Source organism: Neopsephotus bourkii, unplaced genomic scaffold (assembly GCF_033783945.1).
Source record: "Neopsephotus bourkii isolate Nb327-2 ecotype Australia unplaced genomic scaffold, CSIRO-AGI_Nbou_v1 NB_1508, whole genome shotgun sequence".
Lineage (NCBI taxonomy): Eukaryota > Metazoa > Chordata > Aves > Psittaciformes > Psittacidae > Neopsephotus > Neopsephotus bourkii.
The window spans coordinates 3865359-3887198 of record NW_026901984.1 but is presented as its reverse complement, the minus strand read 5'-3'; the positions used below and the strand labels follow the sequence as shown (position 1 = coordinate 3887198).

Here is a 21840-nt window from a genome sequence, read left to right as displayed (position 1 = left end):
TTTCTGGGTGTAACTCCAGAGGGGACATAGTCTTACTATTGACTTGCTGATAGGAGCTCAGGTTTTCCAAACATTCAAAATGTCACGTGCGGTTTAGGTGACTACCTGAGATACCTGAGCCTATCGACTCTGAACACTGGATCAGGAACCTCCACATCTGGTGACACTCCAGCTGTGCAAGGGAACATGACAGTTTATAAACAATTACAGGACAAAGTTCTCGTCCCAAAGCCTGCAATAAAAATGTGCAGTACTACACTGTCAGCCTCCTTGTAGCATTATATATGGTGTATGGTGTGTATGTATATGTTTTGTATGATGTGGTGTTACCCTGGGTTAGAGAAGAAACTGGAAATGAGTAGCTGGCAAAGGAAGCCTGAAATAAGTAGTAATAAAAACACAACACTGCAAGAAACCCTATTTAGGCTTTCTAAACAGAAGGGGTGGCATGAAAACTATGCAAGTGCATAAGCAAAGAACAGCCCTGGGAGGTGGGAAGAGAAGTGGCAAAGCATGGATGAGCATTTAGTTGGATGTGATGCTGTGCAAGCATCAGCATGTTTTAACTCTGGAAGCGAGAAGGATGTGAAAGAGGCAAGCAAGCAAGAGAGTGGATTTGACAAAAAAAAAATAAAAGGGATGGGTTGCCAAAGAAATAGGGAAAATAAACAGATGATCTGCAAGTGGACATCCAGATGATTCTTCTCAGAGAGAAATGGGATTTTAGATTTGAGGTTGTCCTGCTTTTGTTGGAAAAATGTGACAGGTGGTGGCTTGCATCAGCTGGAATCCGGATTGAAAAGAGTCCGTAAAAAACAACCTCATCCTTAAGTAAACCAAGAATTTGCTCAGATTATAGACTTAGAGGATCACTAATAATAACATTCAGCTGCATTTTCATCCTGCGCTCTGAGCATGGATGACGATGTTGTTTTTTGGAGTTCAGCAATGAGATTTAAACTATTCCATTTATTGCTCTTCAGCCCCCTTGCTTCCCTCTACCACCAGCTCCTTGTGTGATATGAACACCTCATTGTATACAGTGTACAGCACCTGGTCAGGAGCACTGAAGAGGACAGCTAGAATTGTACATGTCGCAAATGCAGACATTTGAAAGTCTGTTTTTTGCTAAATGGGGCCTTGATGCTGTTTTGTTTGGAATTAATTTCATTGAAGTAGGTCACTCAAGTAATTATCTCATGGTACTCCTATTCTGTAGGGTTATTCAAACCCAGTAACATTTCAGTAGGTAAAAAGGATGACCTGTATTTTGCTTTACCCCTTTCTCTGAATTGCAGTTTCTCTTCAGAAAGCTGCAAGTATTACAAGAATGGTCCAAATACAACTAACCTAAGGGAAACACCTGAATTCAGGGGGTGTTTATTTCCTGACTTCTCTTTGGTAATTTTCAATAAAATGCAACTTCCTGCTACCAAAAAACTTTAAAACCTGGAAAAATTGCAATAAGGATTTCCACCAAAAGAAGCCTCATATTTAATTTAGCAAAATTTCTTTAAATACAATATCTTTCTGCTAAATTACTTTTTGAACTTGTAGTAGAATTAAACTAGAATTCATCTAAGTTATGAATTTAATTTGCTGGAATTAGATAACTTCTATATCATTAATTTTCTGGATTAGAAATGTGGTAGGAAAATTCTTGCTTTATTTGTGTTAAAAGTCTAGAGCTCTTGTTCGCAAGATCCCTTTGACTTTCCCATTTTGTGTGCAGGTTCAGAGCAGAACCTGTGTTTTCTTCTGCTGTGGTTCCTTAATTTTGCAGCTGGGAAGGTAGGCATTGCACACTTCAGGAGGGCATTAAGTGAAAGAAATAAAAAGTGTTGTCTGGATTTGTGTTTCAGGTTTCTCCATGTGAGAAGTGTCGCTGTGAAGCCAATGGTGAAGTGCTGTGCACTGTCTCTGCTTGCCCCCAGACTGAGTGCGTGGATCCTGTGTATGAGCCCGATCAGTGCTGTCCTATCTGTAAAAATGGTAAGTGATGTCTGTACAATGAGAAGAGGGCTTCTGTCAGATATATCTGTGTTTTGCTGTTCTGGGTTTGAAAATAATTCCAGTATTTTTCTTTTCCCCCCCAAATGGAGATGGAGAACAGTTGTGCATGGATCGTGTTTTCTAGTGTGAGGAGTCAGATCCTCCCTTGGTTGGGATGAACTTGATTATGACCTATAGGGATTTTTGTTACCCAGGAGACAATTAGGGTATTAATAGCAGTAATTCGTGTGGCTTCTGGGTATAATTTTGCATGAACTCGTTGTGTGAACAGGTTTGCAATAGGCACACAAAGCAGAACTCTTGGCTCTTTGTGTTACCCATCTTTCAACATGAGCAGGAAAAGTTACTTTTGTTCTCCCTTCTTATTTGTTCCCCTTTCAGAGGTTCTTCTATTTTTTTTCCTGAGGCAAATAAAATGTACCTTACAGAGCTCATTTAATTTTCATAACTAAGTGAATTAAACTCCCAACTTTAATTGAATATTTTTTGTAACTAAATTAGACAGAAAGTCTCTCTACTCCCAGCAAGGGCTTGCATTAGATCAAAGTCTTGGTCTATTTAGAGGAAGAAATTACATGACATACTAGCACATCGCTTATAAAGAAGAAATGATAATTTATTAATAGAAATGAAAGCTGCAAAATCTCAAATGAAATTATATTTAAAATGAAAAAAGACATTAAAATATTCAGATAATTTTCAGACTTATTATTTCTCTAGAATAGGTAGGTTCTATTGCATTAGCTAAACCAAACTGATTGATTAAAATTGTGGAAAAGCTAGGGGAGGAGAGAGTGTACAGCATATGCTTTCCACAAATTCAACAATAGATGATAAGGGATAGTTAATTGCATTGGAGGAGTTTCATTTGTATGGGTATAAAAGTAATTGCTTCACATCCCTTAATTGGTTGTTACAGCCCTGAAGGAATTTGTTCTTGGCTGTACAGCTTAAGGGCACTCTGCTTTTGGAGTTGAGGACAGGCATTTTTTGAGGCATTCAGGGATAGTTTCTGAGGCAGGCTGAATTTAGGAGCTGGTGATGTGATAGCTAGCCAGTGCAGAGCATCCTTTAGCGCTTCTTTGATGGCAAGAGTTTTCCTGATGTGCTCACAGGCTTTTTATATGTGCCATGCTCTGCCGTAGTTCCCCAGGTCAGAGTGGCTCTTGTCAGGCAAAAGGTCTGTTTTCAGTGTTGTGGGTGGAGTCACAAACATAACGCATTAAATCTGTTTAGTCTTTCCCACTGAATTTCTCCAGCAGTGTTAACACTGGAGCTAGATTGACTTCATGAGTGTGTGTTCTCCCACAGGCATCAACATAATGCACTGCAGTGGCTATCTCCCAGCAGTGGCTTGCCTTTAGATTAAGCTGGTATTGCAGTGCAGGGCTTGGCTTGGCTGCTTGTGGGGATACCCCGACATGCTTCCCAGAGATGGAGCCTTTGTTTAAGAACTGTACATAAAACATGCCTTAATTGTGAGGAGGCTGCCTTCTCTGAGTGCTAATGCTGAATTACCCTAGTTCTGCCTGCAGGAAAAGGCTGATCTTGTCCTCAGAGTTTCAAGCATTACTTGCATATTCCTTGGCTATAACCACAAGCTGGCATCCCTGACCCAGTTTCAGACCAAGGTGACCAGAGCTGTCTGTTTCCAGTGAGCTGTACTGTCACTTCTCTGCATGTCAGAGAACCAAGAGTGACTTTTCTTGTTAGCTTTTAGAAGTGGAAAAAAGCCATTAACAATAACAAAACCAATACAGCTCAGAAGAAGCTCAGCTTTTCTGGTTCAGCAGCTTCAGTATGGTATCACAAAGAAATTTCTGAGGAATCCTCTCCATCTGGGAAGTGCATAAAGAAAAAACCCAAACCAGGCTGTTTGCTTTCAGAACTTATTTTTAAGTATGGGACACGTGAATTTTGCTGAATGTTTTTAATTAGATTGGTGCAAAAACCTACTGAGCAGGAAAACCTAGCCAGCCTCATCCCCTCATTTTCAAGCCTGCTGGAACAAATGCACTGTGAATGTGAGCTGGGGAAGCAATCATCACATTGTGCTTCAGGGTTGATTGTCACAGCAATGATGTCAACAACATTGTATTAGTGACCCAGAAGAGCTTGGGTGATGTATAGGGATCTCTGCAGCATAATCTGCGCAGTGGGAAAGGTGAAGCCATGGAGAGTGAGGAGGTAGCTGCTGTCATGATTTGTATCCTGCCTTTGGTAGAGCAGGAAGGGGTGGGAGGTGAAGTTTAGGTTCTCTATATTTACTAACTTTTATGTGTTAAAAACGCAAACAAACCAACTGTTTTTCCTCCCTTTCCTGGCACATCATCATACGTAACAGTTTCCCAACTTGCCTGGCTTGTGGATTGCTGGCAGTGAACCAGCAGAGTGAGAGCTAAGCAACTGCATCTGTCACTGGTAATACCGCATACAAATGCCTGATTAAGAATTATGGAAATCTAATGAAAGCCTGCCATTATTAAAAATTAAGGAATTCAGCCTCTTGGCAGGTGTGAGATGCTGTGTGTTATCCCTTGTGGGAATGAGGGGGGTTAGTTGACTCCCCTGATTCCACAAATGTGCTGGCAGTCTTTCAGATGAGGGATAAGGTAACTGCACGTTGGGCTTATGCAGCTGTGCACTAGCGTAGGTACAGACTTACTCTGAATGTAAGAAGTAATGAATGGAAAACTTGCAGAGTGAAGAGCAGCCTTATGTGTAAGATCTAATAGCATTTTCTATCACACCACAAATTCCTAGGAGGAGCCTAGATACTTCCGTCGTTGAAGACAGTATTTTCTTCTTTGTGGGTGGGCACAAGGGAGTACTTTGAGGAAGAGTCTCCTGAAAAGTAGTGTATAGAAGAGATAAAAGGTGATAGATCACTGAGAAAATCTTGGGGTGAGGTGAATTTTTTTGCTTTTTGTGTCTTAAGTCACTACAGCTGAGGGAGCCGGTTTGTATTCATCTTATGTACGTGCCCTGCAGGGAAGCAGGGTGGAGATGGAGGCTTTTCCTCTTGTATGGGTTGACAGGTTGAGCTTCATGCTTTTGGTAACCAACAGCAGCAGCAACAAGAAAAAAAAACATCCAGAAAGTTAAATGTGACTTCAGGGAGTTGCATTAAGTAGCAGGTGCCCAATTCAGATCTCCGTCCTACTTCACAGTATTAGCAGTGTAGTACTTCTGTGGAAGCTGTTCCGGTTAACAGCAATATCAGTAAGGCTAGTATGGGGTACAGACCTTTCTGCAGTTTGTACGAAGTGGTTAGGATAACAGGCATACAATTCCCTTTCTATTAGGGGGAGCTAAGGCTGGGCACTTGACACTGATTCATCTGGGGCTGTGGGAAGGGGGTGGGGGTCATACTGGAAATGAATTACCGTGGTAGATTAAATTCCTTTGGTTGTCTGTTCCACTTCTATTTCCAGTATTAGGGCCCTAACATGTATACACAGCTGAGCGCCGCTTTGTCTGAAGCATGAAGCGATGGAGTCAGGGGTGGCCCTGCTTATGACAGTGTTCTTGCAGGAGGATGAGATTAAACCTGCAATCCACGTGGAGCCTGGAGGGGGAGACCAAAAAAACATTTTGTTCTAAGGTCCCTGAGAGATTTTAATTCCATTATATGGCTGAAAGATTGCCCTGGATAAGACAAAGCTGATGCTGGTGCTTTCTTAGTGTTTATCTATCTGTGCGTCAGGGTTGCTATGTCTGCAGCAGGTGGAGCTGAGCTTCTCCTGTCAACAGAGGCTCGTATCTGTGTACAGAAGTGCTGATGCCCAGGGAGTCATGTGTTTTCTCAGGGCTGGAACGTTCACAGATGCCTTGTCTATTCTCACTGGGCATGCACTAGGGAGACTTTACTCTGGATGCAGTCATCTCAAGTGCCTTAGGTGGCATGAATCAGGCCATCATTTCATATTTAGATTCATAGCTACAGTTGAAATATATGTGTTGTGGTTCAAACGGTGGCTGCTAGTAAAGTGCAGGTCTAACATGATATGGCCTGATTGGGTAAATGGTCATGGTTTTATATACCCATATTGTGGGGTTAATTCATTGAAACTTGCATTAATACCTTTACGTAGAATTACAGTGTTTAGGCATGAAGTAACTTGAGAGTGCCTCTGAACTGGCAAATGGGGACCTAAATCTGTAAAAAAGGATTTTTCAAAGGGGATAAATGCTGTCAGACTTCCAGCCCCTTTTGCAACTAACCGTACGATGGGACTTTGCTTCATTGTGGGTCTGCAGTCTGTTAAAAAAAATGGTGTTGGTCGAGGCAGTATCGTACCACCTGTGAGCTGTTGTCCCTCTAAAATCCTGGTGGAGAAGGGATTGTGTTGGGCCAAGGCACTTGTTTGACAGAAACAAGGCTCAAGGATGTTTATTATGGGCAGAGAAAGGGAAGCTGTACCTTGGCAGCCCTCACGTCAGCTGGCTGTTTGTTCTTCCCTGCAGCCCCAGCTTTGCTCAAGCACCTTGGAGAATCTGACCTGTAAGATTTAATGTCCTTCTGTGGTGTGTTTAAATAAAATGTGATATGCCCTCGACTGTATATGCCTCAATCTCAGTAATGAAGAAAGTACCATAATGCAGGTACAAGTAGAGGTCAAGGCAGGACTATTGCAAACATTAGGAATTTAGTTGTTGTGAAATGTAGATAAACAGTGACTTTGATTGTCCTCTATTCCTCCTTTTTACTTTCATTTTAAATACCTTTTTCAGTCGTGCTTTGGCAGTTAATATATAGCAAAGAAGACCCAGAAGTTTTAAAGCCTGAGAGTGGTTCTTCAGCCTTCATTAAGGAAGGGATCAAATCAGGTGGTTATGGTTCTAGATGTAAAATGCAGGAATCATAAAATTATTGTGAAATCTAGTTTATAAGATTGAAACAGGATTTATAAGAAAGAAATGAATTTACATTAAAAAATAATAACCTAATGAATAAGAAATCCTTTCAAACTAATCCCAGTTCTTCCACCCATACTGTGTGTGCCAGTGTGATGTGTTCCTTCTGATGTGTTTAGCTGACACTTAAATGCCTGTGTTTGCAGTGTAGTATTTGTTTCTGTGTGCATGAGTCACTTAGAAAAAAATCTGCATAAAAGTTCCACTTAATAGGCTTTATTTCACAACATGATTTATAATACTGGACTGTTAACCAGGAAATATTAGTGCTTCTAGGGGGCTGAATATTTCAGAGGGAAAAGCACTATTAAAGTTGCATGAAAAGTTGTGTATGATTAAAATTGCCTACAGAATATGCAGGTAGGTTGAAAAACTGTAGCAGGTATTTTGGCATCTCTTTATTGAAAGGAAGAAATATCAGACGTGCTTCTTCTTGGCTGCATTGGGCATTTAAAGTGGCTTTGATATCTGTTAGATGAAATCAGTAAACAACTTTCAGTAGTTTCTGTTGTTGGTTTCTGCTCTCGATGAAGTTGTGAGGAAGTTCAGGCTGTGTCACCTTAACACAAGGTATTTCTTTAACCCCATTTAACTCTCTGCTCACCGCTCTTACTTCGTCTCTCCACTCTGGGAAAGCTGGTGGCTACACAAGCTGTGTGTGCTTCCTATGCAGAAATCACTGAATTTTCTTCTCAGGACTTTTTCCCGCTTGGATCAGAACCTGTTTAAATGTGCATGGCATGCAGCTGCAAATTGACCTGAGCAAAACCTTGTGCCAAAACCACACAGGTCTTGTCATTTCCAGCTCGCATGTACATATGCACACAGCTGTGGGATACAGTGTTGACTAGGTATTTTCATGTTGAGCTGGCTAAGTAGGGTTGGTGTTGTTATTGCCTCTAAGGGTACTTAGTTTACAAGTGAGTTCCAGGGTATATGGCTTTTTCTTTTCTAATGATGGTAAGCTGTCAGAGGATGAGAAGGATCTGTCTGAAGACATGCAGAAGTATCCAGTTATACTGAGCCTAAATCAGTTACCAGGACAAATCTATTTATATAATGTATATGTATTTTGTATATAGTGTATAGGTATTTATTTATTCCATATACAGGTATACTTTTTTCTATTTGTTTTTTTTTCATTAAGAAGCCAAAATGCTTTCACTTGGGAGCTCTGCAAGCAGAAGGCAGCAGTTAAGTGTCCTCCCTGAGTGTATAGCATCCTCTCATTTAGCTCAAACTTATGAGGGCAATCAGAAGTTATACTAGTATTCAGTATTTAAAGTAGCACTTTATACTTAAATATGAGGATGTAGGAGAGACTATTAAAAATATAAAAAGAGTGTATCCTATAAGCTTTCCAGAACTCACTCTGCAGTACTTTTTCATTACAGGTTGTTACAGTGAGCCCGAGAACCCTTTCTTTGGCAGGCAGTTTTTCTCCTCTTACCTAATACTGCAGGCTTAACTCGTATATCACAGCTGAATTCTGCTGTATCCGTTACTTTCATGGCAACCGCTTGCAGGGGGTATCACTTTACTGTGAGTTGAAGCACAAGTTGATGATGATGTGCCCCAAACAGTTGTTTAGCAGTGAAGGTTCCAGGTGACTGTGGGAAACAAACTGCCAGCTCCTCTTGGTGTAGTCACAGCTGCAGTGTCATGGCTCCTGGGTTCTTTGCTTCAGCTCCAGGAGCAGAAAGGTGAAAATGCTCTGTACTCACAGACAAAGAAGAAACTGACTGGATGTGGGGAGAAGAATAACAGCTTTTCTGCCAACTTTCATGTACTTTCTTAAAGAAAACAAGAAAAAAACCAAAAAACCACACACACAGAAAAAGAGAGAGATATCATGTATCTTCTTACGCTGTTCGCCAAGGCAGTTTCATGTATTCTGCCATCCTGTGTAGTCCTGGGTGCTGGTTCTGGTTCAGACACAAAAGTGCCTTCATGCTATTAACCACCAAAGTATTTTAGTAAACAGTATGCTATTGCTTGGTTTGTCTTTCCTGACAGCTTCTCTTTTACACAGACATGCATTTGTGGATTTGCTTGTTTTCTAGTGAAACAGCTAACCAGTGCTCCTCAAAATGAAGTAATCAGTTGCTTTGGCTGTTTGTTTTGGTTTTTAGGTTCCTAATAAAATAACTTTCTGAGTTTGATTTGCAGTTTTAGTTACCCATGTATATGGAGATTGGTGACATGTTAAAAAAGAAGTTAAAATAATCGTGGATCTCATATTGCCTCCCTTCCTCCTGCAGGCACTGCCCCTAGTGTTCATTCTTTGCAGTTCAAAGTTCAGAGAAACAACATCGAGGCAGTTTTTTCCTGTGTCGAGTCTTGTTCCTTATGCTGTGTTAATGAGATAAAGTATTCACAGTGTTGATTTCGTTCCCCCATTCTGCTATTTGATGTTTATTTCAATTTTGTATTGTCACTAATTGAAATTACACAAAGATTTGGGGACATTTAAGATTCCAAGGTCTGAAATACTTGTCAAGTGCATCTCACTGTATACTATATCCTTGGAATAATATTCCCTATCAGTAGAACACTATCAATTTGGTTAAATTATGAGCTTTGAAGCCCTGTGTTGCTCCTAACTGAGTTATCATAGGTTAATGCATTACCCAATGCTAGCTGAGCCACTGTAACTGTCCACGTAAGTTCTCAGTTGTATTCTCTGCAGATAATCGTGTTTGCAAATAGAAACTATTTACTAGCTAGGTGCTACAGTAGTACAGTAATAGGACTGTGTGGGTGATTAGTATTTTGTAGTGTGATCAAAAGCAGTAATGAAGATATATACCTTGTGTATTTTGCTTTACATTCTTCTGGGTTTTTTTTCATTGCTATTCAGTTGTGTTAAATGAGGCATCCAGGAGTTTGCTTGGCTTGGAGGGGAGGTGGAAGTTTATACTAAAGTGTCATGGTATGTTAGTATATCCCTCTGATAATACTAATAGTATCCCTCTGATAATAAATGATGTATTCAAAAACCTCCTTTAACTTCTAAGTGCAGTGTAATTTTTCTCTGCTTATTTTTCACAGGAAGTTCAGGTTTAGGCATTAAGGAAGATGTGAATTGATCCATGTGACTTACTGATTGATGGGAGCAGGGAATTGGCTGATTCCATTAAACTTCATTTCTTAACACTGTGCTCTTCTATGGTTTGTGCTTTGCAACCACAATGGCCTTTCCATGCAGCGCAGCATTGCTAATGCAAGGTCTGCTTTAACTCGTCATTACACTTCAATTCTCTGGGTTATGTCTTAGGCCTCACATTACCATGACAGCAGTTGCAGAAGTTTTCTTTCAGTCCTGTTTGAACTGTATTGTAAATGAAGTACAGATCTTACAAAGAGGAAAACCTATTTCCTTTCCTGACATCAGCTTGACTAGGGGCTGACTTGTACTCCTCTGTCAGTTCTGGAGGAAGGGGAGTGACAGGTTCTTAGGGGAGAGCCTAAAAGCCTCTGGTATTTTTTATTAATATTTGTAAAATGGCAGTGCTTGTTTTCCTTGTCTCTTTAAGTGGTATCTTACTGTTTCAAACTGCTGCACGGGGGAACTCCCCTACCCTGTGTGCTGTGGGAATCCTGAATTAAGTCCCTGACCATTACCTTTGCCCAGCAGGTAAAACATCTTTATCAGCTGGAGATTCAAGTACTTTCCCAATTTAAAACCTTGATCTTTAAATTGGAAGCAGCTTTTATTTTGTGAGCCTTTGGATTGCTTCCATGGGGGTAATTATCCATGCAGTTTTGCTTCGTTGAGCATGTTCAGCTGTACAGCAGTGATTAAAACAAGGAAAAAAACCCAAACCAACCAAGCAATCCCCAGCAATTTTTAAGTAATTCCTTACCTTCATGGTTACCGGAATGATTAACATGACAAAGCTGATAGGCAACCAAAACCTTCTCTATCTTCATTTAGGAAAACCCTATAATTTTGGTTGGGTTTTGTTTAGCTTTTTTTTTGGTTGGTTGGGTTTTTTTGTTTGTGGGGTGTTTTTTTACTGCCTACACTGGTGCTAGTTAAATTTCCATTAGAGGAATGACTTCCTGCTGGAAAACATCACTTTCTTCTAAATGCCCTGGGTTTTTTTGCTGAGTCTTCAGCTCTGTTTCTGTGCCAGTAGCCCTTGGGTGGGGGAGCCTATTAAAAAGTTGCACAGGTAAATGCAACTGACCTTGCAGTCTTATAGATGATGAGCGTTTTTCTCCTGCATCATTTCTTGTCTTGTTGCAACCATTTGCTGTTGCGCCCTGGTTGCTGACAACCTTTCTTTGCAAGGAGCAAGATACACACTGTTTATCACCGATGGAAAAGACAGCTGTAACTTCACTGCGTGCTTACCTAGTGAGTGATGTAAACTTGTTTTTCTTTTCCAATGGAATTGATCAGATGGAACAGTGACAAGAAGAACAAGTAATACATTGTATCAGGACTCAAAATACTATTTGGTGAACAGCATTGAATAGAGAAGGTCCATATCCAGGCAATTGCTTTTTAGCCTCTTGTGTTTGAAATGCTTGCAATGTTCTTTCAGAAAGGTAGTTTCACAGGAGTGTGGTGTTAATTGCTTTTCCCAGAAAAAGTATAAAGGTATTACTTCTTATGCCTAAATAGTTCCTATTCCTTTCTGGTAGTATGATCTCAAACTCCCTTGAACATTTTGAGATTAAGAGGGATATCACTGGGTAACCTGGGCAATTTTGAGGGAGATAGTGAGTGAGTCCTATTAAAGACAGCAGAGAAAGAAGGAGTAGTGGCTGTTAATGGTATCTTACGAAGCCAAGTAACAAGACAGCATAATAGTAAATGAAATTCAGCAAAACCGTTGTGTCAGGTTGTGAAAGAAGTTGCTTGGATATCTTGATGACCATTTGTTAAGATTTTTTGCCAGGTGGTTTTAGCTAAATATCAATGTGAAATGCTGTATGTAAGCATCTGTCAGGATTCAATAAGAAAGGCTTGCATTTATTAGAAGTATGCTATTATATAAAGACTGGTTCCTCCCACCTGATTTGTGTAATCTTCTGTGTTTGCTGAGCACTCAGCAGGAAGAGGTTACAGAAGTACAGAGAAGAGCAGCAAGAAAGCTGAATATTCCCCTGTGAGAACAGATGAGGTCTTTAATAGTGACAGTACATGAATTAAAAATCACGTGATAAAAGCGTGCTGATGGGGGAGAGGGATACTGCCAGTGAAAATCTTCTCTGTGCTCACAATGCAAAGTCGAGAGAAGCAGGAAAATCAAAAGGCATTGTACATACACAGTCCTTAATGCATTGTGTATTTAACCCATGAGCACACTGCAGAAGATGGTTCTGACATGCAGTTTCCTAGGATTAAAATAAAGATTATATCTTTAATAGAAGAAATAAAACACCCTAAGCTAGCTGCAGTAAAACTGCTTGGGGTGACATGCTTTAAAGCCTTGAAACCTGCTTATAGGAGTTAATTTTCACATGAGCAGAAATGTGACATTGTTTCCTACTGTCCACATCATAGAATTTCTTTTTTGAACTGCCTCTTTTGAAGCACTTTGCAGAAAAAACGTTAGGGTGTCTTGACTCTGGCCCAGCCAAACCCATCCTAGAAGTACATGTACCTTCTTGGTAAGGCAAGAAGACAGACCTAATTAAGAAATCTTTAAAACAGCAGCAGGGTTTTTTTCCCACATAACCATTGTACAATCACTGTGTGTATGCTGGGACACAACAGCATGTTACTCAGTGCGTGCAGATGATGGAAAGGACACCACCTAATGAGGACGCCTTTTGGCATGATCTGCTTTCAGCTATTCTGCCAAGCTGACCTAAAGGTAGGTCACCCATAAATTGCTTGTGTAATAGCCATCCATACTGTCTTAGACTTCTGAGATTGGCCAGAAGACTTTCTGTAGTTACAGTTCATGTGTATTTAATACAATATTCTGAAGGGCTAATTGAGGAAAAAAAAAAGGCTCAGGCGCAAATAAATTATAGCAGTTTATGGACTTATTTGTTATGTCAGTGCAATAGAGAATGTGCCACCCCGCAATGGAAAGCTAATTATTTTCCTGCCATGGCAGCTTGCTAACCTGATATATTGTTAATGAAAGGATTAGATGGAGGTTTGGCAGCCACTAACATGAACAAATGATTGTTTTTAAGACCAGTTCATGTTGATGCTGAGGTCCAAGCCAGATAATGATTATGACAACTTAGAGGCAATTTTGCATCCATTATTTAGTGTATATCTCTCTTTGTCTTTTTCCACAGATATTTAATTCTAGTTATCCATGTACATCCCTCAGCGCTCACACATACAGTTGGAATACATGAGGAAGATTCATTACCTAGTTTGTAGCCTAAATATTAAACTCTCAGACTTGTCTTGATTTCAGTGTATTTATATAAGGTGGTCTCCTTCTTCTGTGGCTGACATGTTTTGCTGTCATTAGGTAAGCTGCTAAAATGTGGAAGTATTGTCAGGTCCAAGCATTGAGGAAAGTGAGGTCCAGGTGCGTTGCTAAAGGCTGCGTGGCTTGCTAGTAAGCAGGCGTTTGTCAATTGCACCATTTATATGCCTGTGATGCTGAAAAGTAATCACTTCTTTGATTTTTCTTGCTGGCAGCTCATTCAGCAGAGAAGTTTTCTCTATTGCACAGTTTTCATTACAAGCAGGTAATGCATTTGTCAGTATGAGAGGACTTCTTAATTTCGCATCAGTCGAGTGTTTAATCTTCAGTCTTCTTAGTTAAGTTTGTTCTGACAGCCAATTCTCTCCAGTCAAAATGACTGGAGAGTCAAGTCAATTATCTTGAAAATACATGGGGGTTTGTGTGTGTGTGCCTAGCTATGACTGTTTAGGCTCTAGCTCTGAGGTCTGTCAGGGTGCACTCTCCCTCAGGGCCCTGGTGTTCTCCCCTGACTGTGCTGCTGTCTGTGCAGTCGCCTGGCTAGGGCCATGCATGGGAAGATGTTTCCATGAAAACCCCTGTGGTACTGGCTAAGTGGAGGAGCAGTCTGGAAACGCTTCAGTCCCTGAAGCAAGTTTGGGGGGGGGGGGGCAGGAGAAGTTTTCTGGGCTCTGGTTTTGATGTCTGCTACCAGAGACGAATGTTCAGGGTGGATAGTTGGCAGAAAATGGAAATCTTCCCTGGCACAAGTCATGTTAGTCTAAATGAAATACACAGATTACAACCACTGGACAACGCAAAGGGAACTTTTTCAATTCAGATTTTATAGAACCCACTCATATCTACCCCAGGTTGGGATCAGCTCCAAAGATGGCCCTTGCTCTTTGAGATCCATCTGGCAGATTTAGAGCCTCCTGAGTAAGCATGTTATTTATATGTATATACACATATATATGTATATATACATATGCTACAGGTATTGTCAGACACCATCCTTAGTGAAAGCACTTCCCACTTTGGAAAATCCCTCTTGAAGCAGTTTCATGCAGTGAGCCATGGCCATTACCCTCTTGTTTCACTTCACAGACACTGGGGACAAACTTTTTAGTAGGGCCTGTTGCAATAGTACAAGGGATGATGGTTTTAAACTGAAAAAAGGTAGATTTAGACTAGATAGAAGGAAAACATTTTTTGCAATGAGACTGGGGAGGCACTCAAACAGGCTGCCCAGAGAAGCTGTTGATGCCCCATCATTGGAAGTGTTCAGGGTTAGGTTGGACAGGGCTCTCTGAGCAACCTGGTCTAGTTGAAGATGTCCATGCTTATTTCAGAGGGGGTTGGACTAGATGACCTTTAGTGGTCCCTTGCAGCCTGAGCTATTCTATGGTTCTGTGGTTCTGCATGCAAAGACAGGTGGGCTGTGTACTGGAGTGGCAGCTGTAGCTTTCTCACTACTTTCATGAGACAGGGTGGTTTGCAACTTGGTGTAACATGCACATCCTTCCATCTGGACTATGTTGTGATGGATCCATGGGCAAAATACCTGCTCCCATGAGTGCATCCTCCTTCTGAAGAGAAAGTTGCTAGAGTACTGTACCAAGAGCTGCATGGCTATTTTTGCTACAGAGCATTACAGGAGGAAAGGTTGTCTTGGTATTACAACCCCTGAGATGAAAGATGATGTTTTTGATTGACTGCCTGAAGATTGTGAGCAGTTCTCATGTCATTAGGTGGGCCTAGCTTATGCTGCAATACATTTATTACCGTTACAGGACTCAAAATCTAGTGTTTGTATTTCGGGATTGTTGCCTTTTCCTCTTTTTAAGAAGCAAAACCAGGTTTGGATTTAATAATAAAATTTCTACAGACCCATAATTCACACATGACTGTAGCTAATGTGCTCAAGTTATAGGTCCCACCCTGGCTGCATGACCCTTGCAGCGGGATTAGCTGTGGATTGGACATTCAAGAGCAACCTCCATAGTGAGTAAAGCTTGAAGATAGTGTTCCCAACTGGGCAGCCCCATAAAAAGGTACAGTCCCACCTATTGTCACTAGAAGTCAGTGTTAAAGTAATTTCAGGGTCAGATCTCTTCTTATCATGTAGTGGATTGTAAATTCAGGCTGTGGGTAGTTGTGGCACAGGTGGCACTTGCATGAAATGGGTAAAATACTGAGCTTGAATAGTTGGGTTGATTCATTTCATATATTCTTCTAACCCCTCTTGTTTTGCTGGACTGACTGCTAATTTACTTGCAGATAAATGACATGATGATTTGATCTATTATCTTTTGATTTGATTCTGTGATTTCCCTCCCTGTTTACTTGCCTGCTTTATAATTAAAAATATGCATTTCTTTTAAAATTTATGGGTTAGTTCATTAGCAGAGTTCCAACTGAATAGCTGTTAAAATGATTTTGAGCTGGGAATTGGGAGAAGTTAGATACACAGATACTGTTACAGTTCTGTTGTGATTCACTGGTTTTTGCGGATCGACAGCTGGGTATATAGGCAGTGTGTAGGAGTGCATCATGTGGAGTTAGAGGCATACAATTTCCCCACCAAAGCCCTGTTTCTAATGCTGGCATAGGCCATTTCAATCACCTTTGAATATCCCAGCCAAAGAACTTGTATGTAAAAGGCAGATCTGGCTGCAAGTTTAATTTGAATATTTAGTTAGTTTGATTTTTGGAACATGTGTGTTTTGTTAAAATAACAACTAGCTTTTGATGCCCCATATTTCCTTGTGCAAGTAATGTATATAGATGCAAGTCTCATTACAGAGTCGTAGGATAGTTTGTGTTGGAAAGAACCTTAAGATCACCTAGTTCCAACCCCCCTGCCGTGGATCCATTCATGCAAGAACATCGAGTGTATGGCCAAGTGGAGCTGCATGTCTGTGTTGGGGTATATAACATACAGACTGCAGTCATAGAAAGCTTTTGGATAAACTAAATCTATGGCTTCCTGAGAATGCGAGGCCCCAGGGGTACAGGAAAAGATGTTGCCAGTTGCTGTGGCTCACTGAGCCAACCCTAATCTCCATGGGAGTGATGGGACTCTCGAGGAGTTGCTGTTGTCTTCTGCCCGTGAACTTCCGCAGTTGCTTGTCTTTTGGGGTTGCAGTGTGTGCTTTGTTCATAGCAGATTGTGCTGAGTAATAATTGGCACTGTGTCTAATCCTTTCTGGTTTAGGGCATACTGGCATGTGAAAGAATTACATGACATGGCAGTGCCTGGAAAATAGCAGAGTAGCCTTGTGTGAATGTGATTATTCATTAGCATGTGTTTGAACATCATGGTGCACATCGAGGAAGGAAAAATAGACTTTATGGGGAAAGGATGGAAATCTCTGATTTCAGGAAGAGCGCAGTGTCTCATGTGGGCTTTGTAGATCTAAGATAATGAACTTATTTACAAGCATAAGATTATTTGATTATATTTACTTATATAATTCCAGATAAAATAGTGTTATTTAAATGGCTGTCATGCCTTCCATTTATGGAAGGTGAACTGGCATTTGCATTTTGTGCTGTCTCAAAGCCTTGACTTCTCCCAAATTGTTCTAGTGTGACAAACCAGCCTCAGTGACAATTAAAGAAAGAATAGCTTAGCATAAATGCATATATAAGCGCTTTGATCATTTTCATGGAAAGACAGCTGAGTAGTTCCCAGCAGTGAACTCTTGATCCCTATTTTCCATAAAGAAAATTCAAAGAATACTTAAGAATATTCAAAATCCAATGATTTCAACCCTCACAAGATGCACCTACAGGAATACAGAGCTTCTGGATGAATCAGTGTAGATGGGTTTCCATGGATTGTTTGAGAGTGTGGTAACATGACACAGATTTATTCAGCTCCATTCCTGTCAACTTCCATTCCCGGGGTATTTTATTGGGAAGGTCAGTGATCTGTCTGAGCCTAATTATCCCATCTGGCGAGTGTGCTTGAGGCTCATAAGTTTCCTGCAGTTCATGTGCACAAAGAAATGATGTGGTTAGCATGTTATTTATTCAGCTTTGACTCCTCAGCTGAATGGAAGGGTATTTGCTAGCAACTGCATTGTCCTGAGATACAGCTCTGGGAAAGGACTTGAGTTTGCATCTCCAGCTTTATGGGGAGAGCTTCTTCTACTGGTCTGCTACTGGGACTCTTGTTTTCATTCTGTTGGTTTTTAACTTACTCTTTTAGTGGTTTCAGAGGACAGTTAAAAGCTGTGTGTTTCTTCATAGCTTTTTTTTTTTTTCTTTTTCAGTTTTTCAGAAGTGTCTTTCATTCTTCTGGTACCACTGAAATGTTAGGTTGGCTTTTCATAAAGACCTCCAGGTCTTCAAGCTGCACTGTCATACAGCCAACATTGTCTGTTTTAAGTCTTTATATAGTATAGACCTCCATGAGCAGAGTACATAGTCAGCCCAGCCATCTCCAACACAGTTCAGCCACATGGTGCCTCTGTAACCATAGAAGTAATGCTGGAGAAGAGCACTGCTGAAGCAGATACTGTGTCCTTGAAACATGGGCAAGAGAAGGAAATGAACATGTTAACTCTTGGGTTATATCTTAGCATACAAACTGCTAAAATCCCTCTGCTTTTACCTAGTGCTGCCATTCAAAATGCCAACCAAAATTAATACAGATTATAGACTGTATATTTGAACTTTCTCCAAGACTATGTGCAAAACCAAAATCTTCAGAGACATCATTATTAATGAAGCCTCTCAGTCATATGCAGTAATGCAGACACATATTTTAAGACATCCATTTCCATGCTTTGTAACCCTATTTCAGCACTGAAAAGAATATAATATAAATCTTGATGGAAAATATTTTAGATAAATCTATGAATTCAGTCAAAGCTGTATGTCCTTTATCTGCTGCTAAGCTCTTTCATTAGTAGCTCTTGACAAAACAGTGCTGTGTAAAAGGTGACAGGCAGACTGATAAAAATCCAATTTTCTTTGTTTAACCAGGAACAGGTGTGCAGTCTATGTGTTTTCTCCATGAGCTTTGAGACCGCTGACGGGATTGAGATAGGTCTGTAGCTATCAGGTTTGCAGCTTGAATTCTGTCGCTAACCATTTTCCCATTAGTATGAATTTGAACTATTAGCGGAGGCACAGATCAAAGCCATGCCAAACTGTGATAAAGAGTATATGCACCAGAATGATAAAAGAAAACAAAATATTATTGTATCCCAGCAACATGCTGATACATAGAGGTTTTTAAAAAATAAGGAAGAGAAAATTCACAGGAAAAGGTTGCTTTTTTTTTTCTTTTCCCTACCCCTGTCTAGAATCATTTTTTAAATGAGCAAACCAGAATTTCCTAGCTCTTGTTATGTCTGTGTTTGTAAACATGCAGACTTGCAGAGAGCATAAACCCGTCTCTTCTGGTGCTGCGATGGAAGTGTGGGTGCCTCTTCTAGTATAATTACTGAAATGCAAAAAGTTTCGGCAAATGCTTATCATCCCTTTATTTGGAAGATAACTTGGAAAAAGTCTGGGATACCTTGGCTGTATGCAACAAAGTAACATTGTTTCCTTTCCTGTTAAATTTGATATGGTACACTGGTACAGTAAGCAATTACAATTGCTTGAAGAAATGACAATTACAGGTATTTCTTGGTCATCTGAGCTGATCTTGAATTCTGCCAACATCGTAGCTCAAAAGAGTGTTTAAGTGATGTTAGGAAAAGAGATAGAAAATACGGGAATGAGGAAAAAATGAGAGAAAAGAATGAAGAAGAAGAAAGGATAGAGAAGGAGTCAAGGAAGATGAGAGAGGTAGAATTAAACTATGGCACTCCAGAAGAAAAAGGTTGGGTACCCATACTGAGGTAGGCAAGAGGCACCCTTACTTGCAGTTTGATGTATGTTCTTCTTTTCTGTGTGTGCGGGAGAAGAATATACTCTGCCAGAGGGTCAACTCCAAATGTTTGCATGTGAGGAATTAGGGAGCATGAGGCATGAAAAGCAGAGCTGTGATGGTTGTATATTCTGCACAGACCCTGCATCTGCCTGGCTGGCTTTAACCCTGCAAGGCAGACAGGAGCAAACTGCTTGTGTCTCTGTCTTCCCTGAATCTGCCCTGTACTGCTGCAAGCACAAGATTTATTTCATTGTTTTAATCATCCTCAGCAAAGTCATCCATCAGCATCTTAAAATTTTCCTCCTAGGATAGGAGCTAAGCAGCCATTTTATTGATGAGCTTGTTGAGATTTTGTATGTGTCTGACTGTGGCTTTCATCACAGCACGGTTCTGTTGCTTTGGCAGGAGAGTTTTATCTAAAATGTGTAAAACAAAGGGGGGGCTTGGCACAGCTAAATGTCTATTAAAAAGGGAAGTTAGTGATAGAGATCTGTAGTCAGGCGAGGCACTGGGGTTTTCAAGAAACAGAACTATTAGCCGAAAATTCATAGGGGTTTTTGTTTGGTTTTTTTTTTTTAATTAGTTGTTGCCTTTGATGATAATAGATTTTTCATGACCTTGGAACTAGCAGTGGGCAGCAGAGAACTTAAGGAAAGGTTCGGTGATTTCACTTCTGAGTTGTTTTTCCTGGGTAAACAGAGGTGATGTTTTTCATTGTTGGCAAAAGGTTTCAGTGCTGCAGGTTGTAAAGATACCATTTGGTCTCTTGCAAGCACAAAACATGACACAGAAATTGGTTTGGTTTTTTAGGAGAGCGGAGAAAAGAGGAGATGCTGTAAGATGCAGTGCTGTGTGCAGTGTCCTCTTAAGTTCAACATCACACAAATTCTGTGTGATGTACTTCATGAACTCCCAGATTTTCACTGTCTAGGGTAAGCACCCTGAGCGTGAGAAGCTCAGGGAATGGGGACCTAAGAGTGTCTCATCCAGTATGAATCCATGACATCCCAACACTGTGTTGTTTGAGAGAAGACCATGATGTTCAGTTCTGTTTGTAAATGTCACAGATGTCATCATATGGAATAAAATATTGGATGTTTGGAATATAAAATGTGAAAAAATATGGAATATGTTTAGAATATGAAATATGAAAAAATATTGGATGTTTGGAATATAAAAAATACATTTTAAGGAGATTACATCTGTTTCAAATGGGAAGTGCTGAAATGAGCATTTCTGATCTGTCTGGTGACACTTGCAGCTCGTGAAGTTTTTGGCAGTGATAATAGATCATTGATTGTATAAAATTACTCCCTCACAGCTGCCTTTGCTTGGGTTTATGTTTGCCAGCAGAATTAGCTTAAAAAGGATTTGTAGCATAGATTTCTTGGCCAGGTCAAGCAACGTATCATGGCATCTCAATGCCTCCTTCCTCCGACCACATGGTCAAAAGAGTCTTTTGCTTAGAGAGACTTCCAGTCTTGAGGCAGCTTTCATTACATTTGTGATTGTCTTGTTTGTGTTGCAATAGTACTAAAGATTCTGAATCTGTGAACCAGGACTAGATCAATTAGTAAGTATTATGCGAGTGAAGAATAAAAAGTAAATCCCTGCTTTATCAAGCTTCCAGTCTAAATGCATATTTGTCGTAAGGAATATGTTGTGAATACAGTTATTAGTGCCACAGTCTCCAAACTGTCAATTCCTAAACTGTCAACTGCCTATTCTGTACAGATAGTGGTTTTCTTACAATGACACATAGCCGTTTACAGCCACAAAACATAGGCTAGCATTTGGCTAACACTGAAGAGTGTGTATTAAGTAAGGAGTAAAAAAAATCTGATCATTATCATTATTATTCATGAATGAGACAATTCAGTAAAGTATATGGAAAAGCCTGTGCCAACATGAAGTTTGAAAGTCCAGAAAAAATAGAGAATAGCTTCAATCATTAATCTGGATACTTGGCCAGTGAACAAAGTAAAAAACCTTCAGGACACCTTTAAACTTAATTATTATTCATTAACATGCTTATTCCAGTTTAATCAGCTTGCTGATTTGACCCTGACTTCTGTTTCTTTAATTGCTTTCATTAAGCTACAAAGAAAGTGTAAATCTTTAAGCAAATGAGGAACTTTCCACTTCTTTATCCAATCTATTCATTAAGACTGTGTGTACTCAGGTATTTATTAGTGCCATCAATATTGCCTGGTTTATCTGGGGAAAAGAAAAAAGTATAAGAGGTATTCTTAGACAGGGGTTTGCATTCAAACAAAGGTGAAGTGTCTCTTGGGCTTGTTTTCTTGGTTAGTATAATTTTAATTGCCAGCGTTCTGACTTGCTCGCTTGGAATGTTGCCAGGTTATATTTCGGTCATTGCCTATTTATAGTGTTTTCAAAATTGACAGTACAGGTTTTGAGTTGTGTGTACACTTATAAATGTTTCTTGTGGGCTTCTGCTATGTTCAGTTGTGCAGAACACAAGAATTCAGATTGCCATTGTAATGATTTTAAAGATTTTATTTAATACAACTTCCTTGTCTTGTATATAGACATGTAGATTCAATGATAGAGCTTTGAGTTATCAGGTCTGATTTGACTGCGTTGCACGACTTGCAGTCACACAGT

General features: G+C 40.1%; 1 protein-coding gene across 3 annotated transcripts in view; it reads left to right on the top strand.

Moving 5' to 3' along the window:
• VWC2 (von Willebrand factor C domain containing 2) overlaps positions 1-21840 on the top strand; it is a 57740-nt gene that overhangs the window by 6946 nt on the left and 28954 nt on the right. For all 3 annotated transcript variants that reach the window (XM_061369613.1, XM_061369615.1, XM_061369614.1), the window contains exon 3: positions 1863-1992. In XM_061369613.1, coding sequence (XP_061225597.1) covers positions 1863-1992 — 130 coding nt within the window. The remainder of the gene's footprint in view (positions 1-1862; positions 1993-21840) is intronic.